This window comes from Thalia democratica, unplaced genomic scaffold (genome assembly GCF_965202585.1).
Source record: "Thalia democratica unplaced genomic scaffold, ktThaDemo2.hap1.1 HAP1_SCAFFOLD_51, whole genome shotgun sequence".
Lineage (NCBI taxonomy): Eukaryota > Metazoa > Chordata > Thaliacea > Salpida > Salpidae > Thalia > Thalia democratica.
The window spans coordinates 14,825-30,405 of NW_028139243.1; the positions used below are offsets into that span (position 1 = coordinate 14,825).

The following is a 15,581-nucleotide window of genomic DNA, read 5'->3' on the forward strand; positions in this document are numbered from 1 at the left end:
TAGGAAATGTTTCTTATATTAAAAGAAAAAAATGTTACTTATAAATTTTAATAATTTAAAAGAATTAAAAATTTTATGACAATAATTTTAAAAAAGTCTTTTTTTCCAGAAAAATAACATTTTTACTTATTTTTTTTTAAATTTTAAAGTGACTTTTTTTTTGTAATTTTATAAAGATTAGACTGTGAAAGTTTGAAGAAGATTGTGTGAAAAATGTACAAGATGGATTAAAAAAAAAATAGTCGTTTTTTGCTGTTTTAGTTTTCCCTTCTCATAGGGAATCTATTATGTGGTATGAATTTGACTAGTAATATCTCAGACAATAATTTGATTTTTTTTAAACAATAGAAAGCATGTTGAAGCTTAGAAAAAACTCTATAAAATAAGATCAACTTGTAAAAGACATGGCTTACCCATCTCCCCCTATGGCCTTAACTTTTTCCTAAAAAAAATAATAAACTTAGATTGTTTTTAATTATAACAAATAATGTTAGTTTTATCTGAAACCCTTTGAAACACTAGTTTAAAACCATTCACAGAGTTTTTATCTTATAATTTAAGTACATAATTTGTAGAAAGCTCTAAAGCTCAAATCAACTGTTCAACTATGCTATAACTAAAAATTAACACCTTAATACAAACAGTAAAACTATACATGGAACTGAACTTTGAAAGTGTTTGTTACAAGATCTCAATTATTGACTATTAAATATAAACATTGTTCCCAACTACACAAGTTACCTCAGACTAGTTTAAAATTTAAAAAATATTCAGGCAAACATAAGCTAATTTTTAACTTTTTGAGAAGCTCAGGTTAGTTCAATATTTTTTTGCTAAAGTCATCCTAGTTTAATATTTAAGAATTTCTACCTAGTTTCTTTTTAAAACTTAAATGAAAGTGAGTTTATTCAGTTTTAAACCTTTGTTATCTTTTAGTTAACTTTCTATTTGTTTCAAACATATTTGTTGGATAATTTTAATTAAATAGTTTTAAAAAGATTATTTAAGCTTATGAGATATGTTAGTTTCTCAGTTGAAAAACTAAATGAACCGAAAATTTTTAATAAGAAACTTTAAAGGAACAATTTATTTATTAAAATTATAGCTTTTTATTTATTGAGTCAAATTTGAAATATTATACTTATATGTGCCAACTTCAATTTTTAAATCCTGGAGTAAAATATACAACTGAAAAAGGCAAAAAAAAATGAAGCTAAAAAAACCATTTAAATTTTTTTTATACAAAATACTTGGTAAATAAATATAAGTTAATGTTTATTTTATGTAAAAATCCCAAGTCATATATACTAATAGTTAGAATCAATCAATGCAGTAATTATGATGCCACAGTTTAAAAGTTATTTGAGTAAATTAATATTAGTCTACCACTTATATTAAGATCGTACTAAAATATTTGATTGAAAATAAATGATTAAAAAATAATTTGCACCTACTTAAAGTTTTATATCTCTAGTTTATAAATCTTCAAATTAAATGTTTTAAAAAATTTAAGAATTAGCATTACAATTTTTTTTATGTACATAATAATAATTTTTTTTTAAAACTAGCTATATAAAAAAAAGTCTAGTAATAAATTTCTGGTGTTGGCTATTTTTTTTGTTGTAAGTTGAGATAAGTTCTAATTAAAACATAACTAGTTAAGAAATAATTTTGATGGTTGTGCAGTCTAGTGTTGATAATATAAAACCTTTATGTTTTATTATATAATTTCATTTGTAATACAAGATTTGAGGTTTTATATTTATTATTTGCCTTCAAAAAATTCTGCCATACCTAGAATATTTTTTTTAAATTAAACAAAAAGTTTGTAGTCACAAAAGCTTAAGTACTAGACTTTTAAAACACAGTTCTACAGTTATGTTTTTGTCATAGTTTACTAAATATAAAAACACTATGCCAGGAAAACCATTTTAAGATAATCATAGATTAGAACTACTGTTCATTCAAAACTAAAAAAAAAATTAAAATTAATTTAGTTAGTTTTAATTTACTTAAAACTTATCAAGTCTTACTGGAAGACCTAATCCTGTTTTGAAATTGTAATTAAAACTTTTAATAACAGATTTTGGATTAATTTTTTTTTTATGTATGCTTAAACTTTTTGATCTGTTTTTTATATACTATGATTAAATTTTACTTATTTCTTGAAAAGAAAAGAAAAAAATGTTTTTGTTTCATATTCAGCAAAAATAATGTATTTTTTATAGAAAACTTTTTATATCATATTTGAAAAACAAGTTTTTTTATGGACAATTTGATCTCCAAAAATGAAATGGTGCAAGCTTGTGATATTGTTTTTTCATCAAAAAACTGTGTTAGCACGCCATTGCTAAAAAATGTTCAGCAGTTGCAATTGGAAGTTGGAAAAGCTAAAAATTCAAATGTTCATTTGAAGCTGGAAAATATGCAAACAACAGGTTTTTTTTGAGTAGTCTTAAAAGGCATTATAGCTAGCATTGTATATATAAATATGTGTTATGTAGTACTGTTGAATAAGTTAACTATTAATATTTTTTTTACAAATACCTAATATCAAATAAATTTATTTCAATACTGTAAAATTTTTAACAACAATGCTATTATTTAAGTAATGCATCTGATGGTTGTCATAAAATTTGGTTTTATATTCTCTTTATACAGTATACAGAGTTGCCACTTTACCTGGAAAAACCTGGAATTTGAGAAATTCCAAAAAAACCTGGAAATACCTGAAATTTTGACAATTTTCACATGTTCAGTAGTAAAATTTCGATTTGACTCAAAAAATCTATCATATAAAAGAAAAAAATTGTCATCATCAATTTTTTTTCATTAAAAACATATTTAAAGTAGCTTTACAGTATCTTTTCAATGTTTTTATACTATTTAACACAGCTTCTTACTTTAAGCTAAACATAGACTAAAAAATGTGTACTTTTAAAGATCTGGAAGAAATTTGAAAAACCTGGAAAAAATTGGAAAAAACGAGTGGCAACCCTGAATATACAAGCAAATTTTTGTACACATTGTTGTCATGAATTTATTAAATGTATAAATTTTTTGAAATTAAAGATTTAACAAAAAGTTTAGTGAAAAATTAACAACCTAATTTTACAAAATACTTTCTTTTTAAAAGAATTCATTATTTTAATATTTCCAACATTATCTAGTATGTTGAATATTTATGTACATTTTAAAAACAGCTATAAATATTTTGATAATCCAATTTGTTTTAATTTAAAAAACATCAAATTTTGTTGTAGTTAAATATAAACTAACTTTAGTATTATAAACATACTATATTTTGACAAAATAAGTTGAGGTTTACTGTCATAAAAAAATGTGTACTATTCTTAGTTTAAATCCATGTAACTAAACTGATTTTTATTTTCGTTTACAAGCATTTTTTGTTTACCTTACATAAAAGAAATTAAATGGTAAAATGTTAATGCTAAAATATTTGAAAAACTCTAGATTGTATTCCACTTATTTAAGAACTAATCTATACTTTGTTAAAATACATTATAGTTTAAATTAATTAAGATAATATTTTTAAAATTAAGTTTTTTTGAACTTAGACTCAAGTTTTAGTTTATTTCTGTATTAACTATACGAGCTTATAGTATTTAAATATATTTTTTTTGTTAGATATTAAATATAAAAAAATTGATTACTTAGTTTTAAAGTAAGAGTTGAACTATTTTTTAAGAGTACATATTAATTTTTGGCTTGTAAATTAAAATACTGAACTATTTTTTTTTAATTTATAAAGTAGTCTTAGTTTTTATTTAAGATTATAGAAATTATATCAGCTCTAACAGGGTTGCCACATACTAATAGGAAGTTTTCAGATTTTTCTAAACCTCAAGATTTTTTTTTTATTTCGAATAAAATTTAATTAATTTATTTTCAGTATTTGTTATTCTATAGACTTGATAAAACTCAAGATGACTCAGTACAGATTAAAATTGCTCAGGACAGTTTTTGGTCACTCAGGATATTTTTTTTTACACAAAGAGTGGCAACCCTGTTAAGCTTTGTGTTTTTAGAATGATAGTCAAATAAAGTAGTGAACGTTTAAACTTTAGAAAAAAGTTTTTGTACACTTTTTAAATTTAGTAAGAAAACTTTTTTGATTATTAAAATATAGAAATTACTAAAAAATTATAACTATTTATAATTATGTTATGATACTATTAGGTTCTTTCAAAATAAGAGGAGTTACAAACCAAATGGTGCAGCTGAAGCAAACCAACCATACAAAGGTGGTAACTATGTCAGCTGGCAACTATGGAAAAGCATTTTCTTATGCATGTAAGCAGCATGGTTTAACAGGTGTTGTTGCTATGCCAACAACAGCTCCTGTTAGTAGAGAACAAGTTATAAAGGTTAGCACTTTAAAATGGGTGCACAAATTTTCAAACTTGGACAATTCAAATTCCCACAATTCAAATTCTAAAATAAAAGTTGATTTATCCATAATTAAAAAAGTAATGTATATTTGTCCAATATAAAAAATACATATGTAGGTCCGATGAATATCTTGAAAAACAAACCATTTTTTTCTTTTTGCAAAACATTAAATATTTTTAAAGATATGGCTTTAATAAAGTAAAAAAAATAGTTATTTTTAGTAATTTTAAAATATCTTTTAAAATATTTAATATTTTGCAAAAAAAAAGTGGCTTGTAGATTTTAATAAGATCTACATATGTATTATTTTATTTTTTTCAAGTTTATATTACTTTTTGAGATATAGTCTTTTAAGCGTTTTTTTGAGAATTTGAATTGTCGGAATTTGAGTTGTCCGATGTAACCCTTTAATTGTCATGTAACCCTTTAAAGTTGTTTTAACCAAAATGTTAATTGTAGTTTTTAAATTTTTTAAAACACAAAATTTATAGTTGATTAAATAATATTTAAACTACTGAAAAACATTTCATTAGAAAAATTGTTTTATGAATTTAAAAAATTAGTTTTATAAACGACTTAAGTTAAATCAACTTTAGTATAACAGGGTTGTCACACACTCAGGGTACTCAGGGAATTTTGAAATTTTAAAAAATATCAGGGAGAATCTAGGTAACTCAGGATAACTAAAATACTTTGACTTTTTTTTAAAACTTATGACTCAAGTCAATTTTGGTATTTCATAAAAATATGAAGATAGTTTTAAGGTTTTTTAAAAGTTCAGGGCACATATTTTTCTAGATCTAAAATGAGATTTAGTTGATCCAGTTTCAATATTTTGTTATTTTATATAACAAATTTTGGTCAAGAACATAATGTAAAAAAAATATTTATTCAATAATTGCAATTGTTTGTGTTTTATTTAAAAATTTATTAAGCAAGACTGAACTTAATAAACATTAAATAAATGTTTCTGTTTATTGTTGTCAGGAAAATGGATGTCAAGTGATTCGAGTGCCTTCCCATTTGTTAATGAATAAAATGAAAGAGTTTGAAGCAGAAGGTTACAAATTTCTACATCCATTTGATGACAAACATTTAATTTCTGGCTATTCAAGGTCATTAAAGTGTAGGCTTTTTATAATAAGTATTTTTTTAGATAAGTTATGACTCATTTTTCAAACAATTTGCTATTTTCTTTAAACATTAAAGGATATTTAAAAAATTATAACTTTTTAAAATATGTATTACTTTGAAACATTTAATGACAATTCAGTCTATTATAAGCCAAATGTATATTGAATTAATGTTGTATAAAAATAAATTGTTCAATATAAAATTAATTTTATATTTTTAGACTTGATTTTATAAATTTTACTAATTTTAGTTGAAACATTTTTAATCAAAATATATTTATCGAAAATGTTTATAAAACCTGATTGTAAAAAGATGAATTTAGGAGTTAGCTTAGATTAGATTTAGATTAGGAGTGGGCCACGTATGGGTTGTGTGTTAATTTAAGCCCACATTGTATTTTTTAGCTTAAAAAATAGTTTTGTAAATAAAATTAAGCTTTTCTATAGAAGTGGTTTGAAATATACTATCTATTTTATTTTAATTACAAGTAGTGTTTATTAAGCGATCAGTTCATTAAAAATTTTCTTCTAAAAAGGTTTGTTAAGTATTTTTACAACTTCAAAATTATGTGACACCCAAAAGCCTTTTTTAACAATTCAAGAATGAATTGTTAATTGAGTTTTTCTAGTAAGTTTCTCCCACCTACTGAAAAAATTACCAACTTCTAGTTTAAATAAAAGTTTAATGGCCATAGGAGGGGATAAATTACTTTTTTTACAGCTTGATCTTATTTTATAGTGTTTTAGCTAATCTACAAGTTGCATTATATAACAATTTTTTTATGTTTTAACTTTTTTTTGAGAAAAAGCCGACAAAAATTAGAGAATACAATAAGTTTCTTATGGGAGGAGAAAAATAAAACGTTGAATAAATAAAAATCACTAAACATATATCTTCTCCTTCGTTTTTTAAGATAAATGCTTCTATTTTTTTAGGAATTTGCCTTGTAATATTTTAAGAAAATTGTGGTAATGCATTTTTCTTTAATTTAAAATTTAAAAAAGTTATTCTCAAAAAACTGAAAAAAAAAATTTTTTGTGTATTAAAATGAATGTTTACTACAGATTTTATAAATATTTCAAAGAACATTTTCTACAAGTTTGAGATATTTTTTTTTAAATACATTGGAGGAGATAAGTTTCTAATTAAAATAAATACATTTTTAGATTAGGAATACTAAAAAAAATCATTAAACTCTCGGACTTTAACCGCCTTTATCTCTAAAATTAGTATCAGTATTAAAAATGTGTAAAAATAAATTCGTAGCTTAGTTAAACCTCTACAAAATAAGATTAAGTTGAAAAAAATAGTTTACCTTTCTATGGCTTAATAACAGTCTTGTAAAATACAATGCAAATGAAATAAATGTTAAAAAAAAAGAATTAGACTATGTAATTAACGATTGAAAGGAGTTTAGCAATAAAATACTTTTTAGCTTTATCCATATAATTAGACTCCAGTAATCTTTTTTTTTTAAATACAACCTTACGTGTTGACTAAAAAAATAAATCAGAAAGTTTACACAAGTAGCGTTACAATTTTAACTTAACTTTGTAGCGTTGGAATGGAAATTACCAACGAATTGACACCAGATATTGTAGTTGTTTGCTGTGGAGGGGGAGGACTACTCTCTGGCGTTGCAGCTGCTATAAAAACCCATTCTGAATGCAAACACACCAGAGTGTACGGTGTTGAGCCGGAAACTGGTTAGTTTGTGTGCAACAAAAAGTTAAAAAGTTCGAATTACTTTAAATACACATATATTTTAATGTTTAAGTTTTTTTAAACAAGTTAGTATTCTAAAAACTTTACTAATTTATTTAAATAAAACAATTAGATATTAAAATCGCTAGTCCTATATTAATTAAATTTAAACTGAGAATAATGTACTGTTATTGACAGTTGAGATGTACGTATATAAATTCTTCAAAACATGTATATTTTTTGGCTACAGATTCGTATCAGAGCCTTCATAAATAAACGTTTTTTAAATCTATAAATATAAAAACTCTATTTTTTGCACTTAATTTTGCAAGACTAGACACATGATGATTTAAGTTTAAGAACCCTTTGCATTTACAACCTCTAAATTTCAAATTGATGTTTTAGTAATTCTGCTTCTAAGTTTCTCATTTTTTATTTCGATCTGACGTTTTATATAAAAGAAAATAAATTTTCACAGCAAACTCAATGCAGAGGAGCTTACTTCAGGGAAAAGCGGCGCAACTTCCACAGGCAAACAGCATAGCTGCCGGGCTCGCACCTCCGTTTGCCGGTGAAAACTGCTACAACCACGTGACCAAGTTTGTTGATGACGTCATTACCGTCACCCAGAAGCAGATTTGCCAAGCGACGCGGCACTTGTGCGAGAAGGGAGTTTTTGCTGAAGCTTCCGGAAGCGCGGCGTTTGCCGCAGTGATGTTTGATAAAATCCCCGATGTTGAGAACAAGTGCGTTGTTGTTGTGGTGACAGGCGGCAACGCGTCGCCTTTGGAACTTGTGGAAGTATTTGGAAAAGCAAATGAATAAAATATAAATGTTTATGCATTTACAATAAAAACTTTTAGGCAATCAATTTTAGATTCCACATACTTACCAAATACAAAACAGACACATCTTCTATTAATTTTATAACTTAAGATTAGTTTGAACATAATTTATATAGCTCAATTTATAATTCACGTGTATTTATATATTAACATTACTCTAAATTTTGTTTATATGCATATTTTAACTATTAATTATATATAAATAATCAATCATCTATTTAAATCATGCTGTAAATTAATATTACGTTTCAATGTGATTATTCATGACAATTTGCTTTCTTTAGTTTAAAATGTTTATTTCTACATTATAATTTGATCCATAAATTTTATTTTAAAAAAGCTTTAAAGTATTTACGATGTCTTTAAAAGTTTGCTCTTTTCTTTCCATTACTTTTCTATCTAAAAAATTTTGAGTTTGGTGTTATTGTTTTTTTTTTCTGCCGAATTGCTAATATATTAACAATGTTAAAAAAAAGTTATAATTTATTAAATTATTAATAATTTAATTGATTATCGTTTATATAGTACTTTATAATTTCTAGGTTTTGTAAGATTTATAAACTTATTTTTCTAGATACTTTAATTTTATCTTTATTAATTACTTAATGATTTAAAGCTCTTAGGTAACTTATTGTTTGACAGTTATGAATTAAAACAATAAAATGACAAATGATGATTCCTGGCAAACCGTTCCCCTCAAAAGAAGAAAAGGTAAAAGTAATTCAAACAAAAGTTTCCAATGTCACACGATGACTAGTGCTGAAAAAAACACAAACTCTGACGCAGAGCAAGTCGATCAACTTCATCAAAACATTTTAAACAAAATCAAGTACATAGTTAACAATAAAAACAAAAAACAACAAATTCTAAAATCAATTGTTGAGATGCTGACGAAATGGAAGGAAGACTTCGAAGATGCAAATTTATACTGCTATTGCCTGGGTTCTTTTGATGATTTTGTCAACAGCAAGTACCAACTGGCCCAGCTGATATTGTTTCGTCAGTTTCTGCACTTCAAGGGATCCAACCTTAAAAAGCTTGACGGTAAAGACTTGATTTCTGATTGGATGGAAAGCTACAATACGGACGCTGAAATGGTGAAGTGCAAAATATTCGATCCCGCTTTCACGGCGACTGACAAGAAGGTTTTGGAGAAATTTAAGTTTCAACTCTTGAACGAGAACAACGAATGCAAGGATGTTTGCGAACGACCGGCAATATTTTACATGATCCACGGAGTAAAAGTCCTTCACGAAAATTTGTTCAAATGCAATTACGAGTCGAATAATTTGAAGAACGTGTTTGTTGTTGGAAATGACTGGCTGAAGGAAGATGGCGGGGAAGGCGGTTGTTTGAAAAGTGCAGAAGCAATTTGTCAAAAAATAAAGCTTGAAAGTTGGTTGGTTCCTGAAGTCTTTGCAGAGACATTTGTTTATTTCTTTACTTAAGTTTTAACTATTTTTAGTTAACTTACAGTTAGGTAAATGTTTTTTTGTTGTATAACTTACTTTTATACTAATAAGTATATTAGAGTTTTATCAGGGTTGCCACTTTATCTGGAAAAACCTGGAATTTGACAATTTAGGCAAAAATAACCAGGAAAAACCTGGAATTTTGAACATTTTCAGTAGTAAAATTTCAGTTTGATACAAAAATCTATCATTTTAATAAGATTTTTCGTCATCATCAAAAAATATTTCTATTAAAAACACATTTAAAGTAACTGTAAATATTTTTTAATGTTTTTATACTATTTAACACAGTTTCTTACATTAAATTTAACTTAAAACTAATAAAAGACCCAAAAATGTGTACTTTTAAAAAACTTGAAGAAATTTGGAAAACCTGGAAAAAGTTTTGAAAAAACGATTGGCAACCCTGTTTTATGTGTTAAACACATATATTATTTTCGTTCTTATTAATTTAACTTAAACAAATATTTTTTTATTTTTTACAAAAATACCCTGTTAAACAATAAATAAGTTTTTTCGAACTGTTTAGTACGAGTGCTTTAAAAATTTGCTGTGACAAAAAGCTTTCTATATGACAGGTTTATTTTAAAACGATCTTTTATGTTTTCTTAGTTGTTTTAATATGATAAAACTCTGAAGAGTTTTTAGATTTTATTATTATTTAAAATGTTATGATTGTGTATATATATTTTTTTCTCATGAAGCTTTTGTAGAATACCAGTAGAAAACTTTTTTGTAGTTAGTACGTAAAAGAGTTTACATTTAAAACTTTAACTTATATTATACACAGTCTTCTTAATTAAAAATAAGGTTAGACTCAATTGTGTTCCATTCAAACTTTTCTCCATTAAAAACTTGGAATATATACTGAAATTATTGATAGTCACAGAATAAAAAACTACTAATTTTTAAAGTTTAGAAAAAATAATATCAAAGCTAATGAACTTTAAAATTATACCAACTAAAAAGAGCTAAATAAGTTTCTGTTATAAATGTTAATTAGTCTGAATAAAAAAGTAATGATAACTAAAATCATTTTAAAAAGTGCATAAATAAACTTATTTGGTAAAATTTTGTAAGTAAAATGTATTAGTATAATAGGTTTAAAACTGAATTGCTTAATATAAACTTCTAAAGAGAACTTACAAAAAGTAAAAATGTTCATGTAATGTGAAGTTCTAAGAACGTAAAACATTTTTGAAACATTAACTAATATTTTTTTTGGTATTATATAACTTATTGATATTAATTTTAGAAGTTACTTTTTATGAATTACTAAATAAAAAAATGTTGCATATAAAACATATACAAAAAACATGAAATAAGAGTTAAAGTTAGTACGGCGTATAAATTTTAGTAGCTTTGTTTTTCCTATTAAATCTATAAAAATAGTTTTTCAAGAATATAGATGGCGTTCCAACTACTTGAATAACACCATGAAGAAAAATAAGCTATATTTTTTGACAGTGGTCAAGCGGTAATTAATTATGAAAAAATAGTTTTGGTGTGAGCTAAAAAGTAAATTAGGTGTTATACACAGTAAAATAGAACTAGAGTTCTTTTCAAAACTAATTTTGTCTTTTTGACTTCATGTAATTCAAAAGTTATGTTAGTTCAAATGCAAGAAGTTTTTCATTCTAATTTTTTTTCTAGAGAGTTCCTTGCGAAATCTACCAAATTTTTTTATTAATAACATTTTTCTTAAGTATATCTATCAATGAACAAGATTATTTGTTTTTAATATCAATTTTAATTGCTTTAAAGAAACGCGAAAATACTGCTTTAAAATACGTTTTGGGCATAAAAAATTTTTTTTTTTAAGTTTGTTTATTATACAGCATAAGAAAAAAAAAGTTTTTATATAGTTTTGATTAATATGACGCTCAGTCTTCCCTAAAAACATCCCAGAGTTTTTAAATAAAAATAGTAATTTGAAAAAATAAAGCATTTAGTGTTTTCAAAATTTTTGTTACTTTTTTGTTTGGAACTCTAATATATCGGATAAAAAAATAATATATCTAAACTATTAATATTTCAGGTGTTTTCGTGTAGTCAACATGCGAAAAAAATACGTAGGAGTACCGTGAGATAAAGTCTTACGACCTCTTAAGTTTTTAATACACATTATTAACTTACAAACCAATACTAACTTGATTTTAAGCCAGAATTTTTTTAAATTACGTATTAAAATAAGTTTAAAGTATACAAACTTAAATTTTTTTTTTTACCAATTTAAATAATGTTTTCAAGACATAAGTTGACCTTCAAAATACCTAAACCTGTTAAATATGTTTAGGAGAAAAAACCAATTACAACGTACAAAAAAAACACTAAACATTATTTAATTGTTGACTTTAACTCTGTTCCACAAAAAAAAATATCTCACAAAAGGAATACAAATTTTTGCATAGTACAATTAAAATTATACTGTTTCATTTTTTTGGTAATTTATTAAAAAATAAATCTATAGTTTACAGCAAGTAAAATACATCGTCTTAAAAAAAAAACCCAAGAAAATATTACTTAATATGAATGAAGTATAAGTAGTGAAATTGTTAACGGATTAAACATTTAATATTAGATTATAGTTACTGAATTCAGAATAACTAAATCAAACATTTAATGATTTTAAACACAATGAAATTAACCGTAAGGTAATTTAAGCTCCCAAAAAAACGGAAAGTTTATACCAAACTCTACTTTACCGCCGTATGGCGCTTTGTAGCCGCACTTGAACCAATGAGGTTACTCTCCGTCTTCTCTCTTTTCTGTTATCATGGCCCAAGATATTCTTCCTGAGTATTCCAATCCTGAGTGTTGTAAACATTTTCTATGATATCTAATTACTTAAAACTGTGTTGTGAAAGTATTTTTAAGTTAGCTTAAAAAGCAAAATTTGTATAATTTTTATCTAAGTACATTATCTATCAACTGTCTATTCTTTTAGAATTAAGAATAAGTTTATTAAAACAAACAGTTTCTGCACTGATCCTCTACTTGCAAAATTTTCAGAATGTACACTGGACAGTGAAGTTTAGCAGTTATAACAAAATTTGATATATATTTTTATGAAACTAAACTAAAATTTAAATATGTAATTTCAAACCAGTTTTCACGGAATACTTATTTGTTGCTCCTAATCTTCTCATACAAGCAACTTACTTGTTCCTGTGAAGTGAGTACTCAGTGTCGAATCTCTGACAGCTTTTATGATAATTGAACCGTTTTCCACATTATCTTTCAGAAAACTAATCATGTTTGCAACCTGAAAATACTTTGTGCTACAGATCGATAGTTTAAAACATGTTTTAGTTTATCTGAAATAAATTCATATCGTTAACATAAAGTTTTAATAAAATACTTTATTCTAAGAGTACTTTATATAAAATATAACTTTGTTAACAAAATAATGTCGAAGTTTATGTAACATAATTAGTTTTTACCTGAACTGCACCTGAATGAGTGTCAAAATTTCTGGAAACAGTTTGGCTCGTTTTGGGATTGAGCACAACAACGTTGTGTCCCCGTTCGTTAACGCACAGGTTGTTGGAGGAGTTTCCGTTCAAGTAAACTTTGCAAGATGACACATCGCACTGTCTATTACATCCTTGTGATTCCACATACAGTTCTGTTGAAAAGTTGATACATCTAACAACCATAAAGTGTATACAGCAATTTTTCTTATTTTTTTAAATTAATTCGAAGAAAGAGTTTTATTTCAGTGTTTTATCAAAACACCTAACTACTAAAAGTACGGATACAGATTTTTAACCGATAGTTTCCATTTTAAGAGAGGAATTTCTTAGCTGAGATTTTGGAAGTTGGTGCTATTAGAACTGTAAAACTGTCCATTAACAAAAACACAAATTTTTTAGTGAAATAATGAAGTTCTATTAAAATAATTTTAATAAATTTAAAAGTAAACTGTAATAAAAACAAGAAAAATATAACAAAAAATTAAGAAAATATTATAACGTTTGTAACAGAAAAAACTCCAACCGAGAAAAGCACTCCGATACTGAATATAGCTAATAATGAGGTCAGGTTAACAATAAGTGTGCAACTCAGTAGACATTTATCTGAGACAACCATAGCAAAATTCGTATAAAAATCAATTAAACTTTATTTCAATTGGTTAAAATAAGTTAAATTTAAGCACAAACGAATAAACAGTTTTAGGCGCTTTGTTTTTTATTAACAAAATTAAATTAAATATTTTTATACAATCTTAAGAAAGTAACAAATACTTTAATTCAAACTATAAATAAAAAATTAAGTTAATGTTTATATACGTAATAGTGTTTTGACATACATAAGCTTTCTTTGTCAACTTTGAAATAAATACTTAAATGTCAAACTATTACACAAATTTTTTAGTAATAACTGGAGTCAAGTTAAAGGAGTTTATTGTGCAACATAGTAATTTTTAAATATTTCGAAAATTTTGCACAATATATGACTAAAAAAATCTGTGCACACTAGATTACTAAAAAATAACTTTTCTACACAAAAACTAAAATATTTTAATTAAGTAATATTAACTACTATACAGTAGAACATAGTTTATCAAAAAATTAACAGAATTAAGTATAAGATAATAGTACACTCATCTAAGTTAAAACCCTGCTCAAAAAAAGTCAAATCAAATCAAAAATTATTTAAAAAAAGATCACGAGAAAACAAAAACTGGTTAGAAACACGAATTTACTTCAAAATCTTCTTTGTTATATGTAAGTTACTTCTTAGCTACGAGATTCTTGTACCATAAGAATTAACAATAAGCTTTTAAAATTGCTTGATTTTAAGATGTTTTTCTAACTATGATGATTTATGAGGAAGAAAACAAGTATCTTATTTAGTAAAAAAAATTATTTAAAATACTTGTAATTTTAGAAATCATTTCAATTTAAAAAAGTTTTCATTTTAATATTTTTAATACCATAAATTAAACTAATTGTTTAGTTTTTTATCAAATTAAAGCTTTTAATAAACCTTGAAAAAGTTGATTATGTTATTAAAAGTGTTTTAACTAAGGTTTTAAAAAGTCTGAAACATATTTTTTATTAAGATTACCGAAATGTTACACGAAAATAGCTATAAATAGTTTTAAAATTTTATTTAATAAAAGTACTAGTATGCAACTACAAAACTTTAAGTTTATAGGTTTTTTAAGATTGTAAAAAACCTTCTTTAGTACTTATGCTAAAATGTTTTTTAGTAATTTAAAATAACATAACTTCTGTGTCCACTACAAATCTTTATTATGATAGAAACAATCCTTGATAATTGAGGCTGAGAGATGTTATTAATTTTTGCAGCTCTAACTAACCTGTCATCTTTAAGGAAGTTCGGCAGGTTAATACAATGGTATACTTTTTTAACAACAAAATTGTGTCTCTTTTTCTAAGGAAGTTATATAGTAACTTAAAACGAACAAAATTTGTTTTGATAAAAACAGCTGTACTGCTGCTTATTTGACTTTTAATTACTAACTTAGAACAAAATAATCTGTTTCGATCTATTTTAATAGATCCGTTTTGATTGATTTATTTCGTTCAAATCGATATTCAAGAAAATAAAATGCAATGGCACGAAAGGGGACCGTAATTCATTACATAATAAAAATATAATTCTTATATCTTCTAGGTGAAACAACTGTTAAAGGAGTTTGTTAACAAATTATACTAAAGGTCACTAAAGCTTGTTAATGAACACTAATGAAACATTTTATCTAGTATAAAAAATTAAAACTAGAAAATTCAATTGGCTTTTAAGAAAAGAAGAAAACTAAAAAAACAAAAAAAAAAATTCTAGAAGATATAGGAAATCAATTTTTTATTATGTAACGAATTGCGACCTCTTTATTTGGTTAAAAATCAAGTTGAACAAAATAGATCAATAAAAACGGACAAAAAATCTAAGTTAATAAATAAAACAGTCAAATAAGCAGTAATACAACTGTTTTAATCAAAACAAATTTAGCCTTGTTTTCAGTTATAATTTAACTTCCTAA

General features: G+C 24.9%; 2 protein-coding genes across 2 annotated transcripts; both read left to right on the forward strand.

Moving 5' to 3' along the window:
• The first annotated feature begins 2,349 nt into the window (after nucleotides 1-2,349).
• LOC145845445 (L-threonine ammonia-lyase-like) lies at nucleotides 2,350-8,319 on the forward strand. The gene is made up of 5 exons (XM_082952709.1): nucleotides 2,350-2,438; nucleotides 4,201-4,388; nucleotides 5,401-5,528; nucleotides 7,105-7,253; nucleotides 7,730-8,319. Exons 1-5 carry the CDS (start codon nucleotides 2,426-2,428, stop codon nucleotides 8,074-8,076), a joined length of 825 nt encoding a protein of 274 aa, XP_082808835.1. The 5' UTR covers nucleotides 2,350-2,425; the 3' UTR covers nucleotides 8,077-8,319.
• A 362-nt stretch (nucleotides 8,320-8,681) lies between these two features.
• On the forward strand, nucleotides 8,682-10,534 carry LOC145845444 (uncharacterized). The gene has a single exon (XM_082952708.1). It carries the CDS (start codon nucleotides 8,759-8,761, stop codon nucleotides 9,542-9,544), a length of 786 nt encoding a protein of 261 aa, XP_082808834.1. The 5' UTR covers nucleotides 8,682-8,758; the 3' UTR covers nucleotides 9,545-10,534.
• The last annotated feature ends 5,047 nt before the right edge of the window (nucleotides 10,535-15,581 follow it).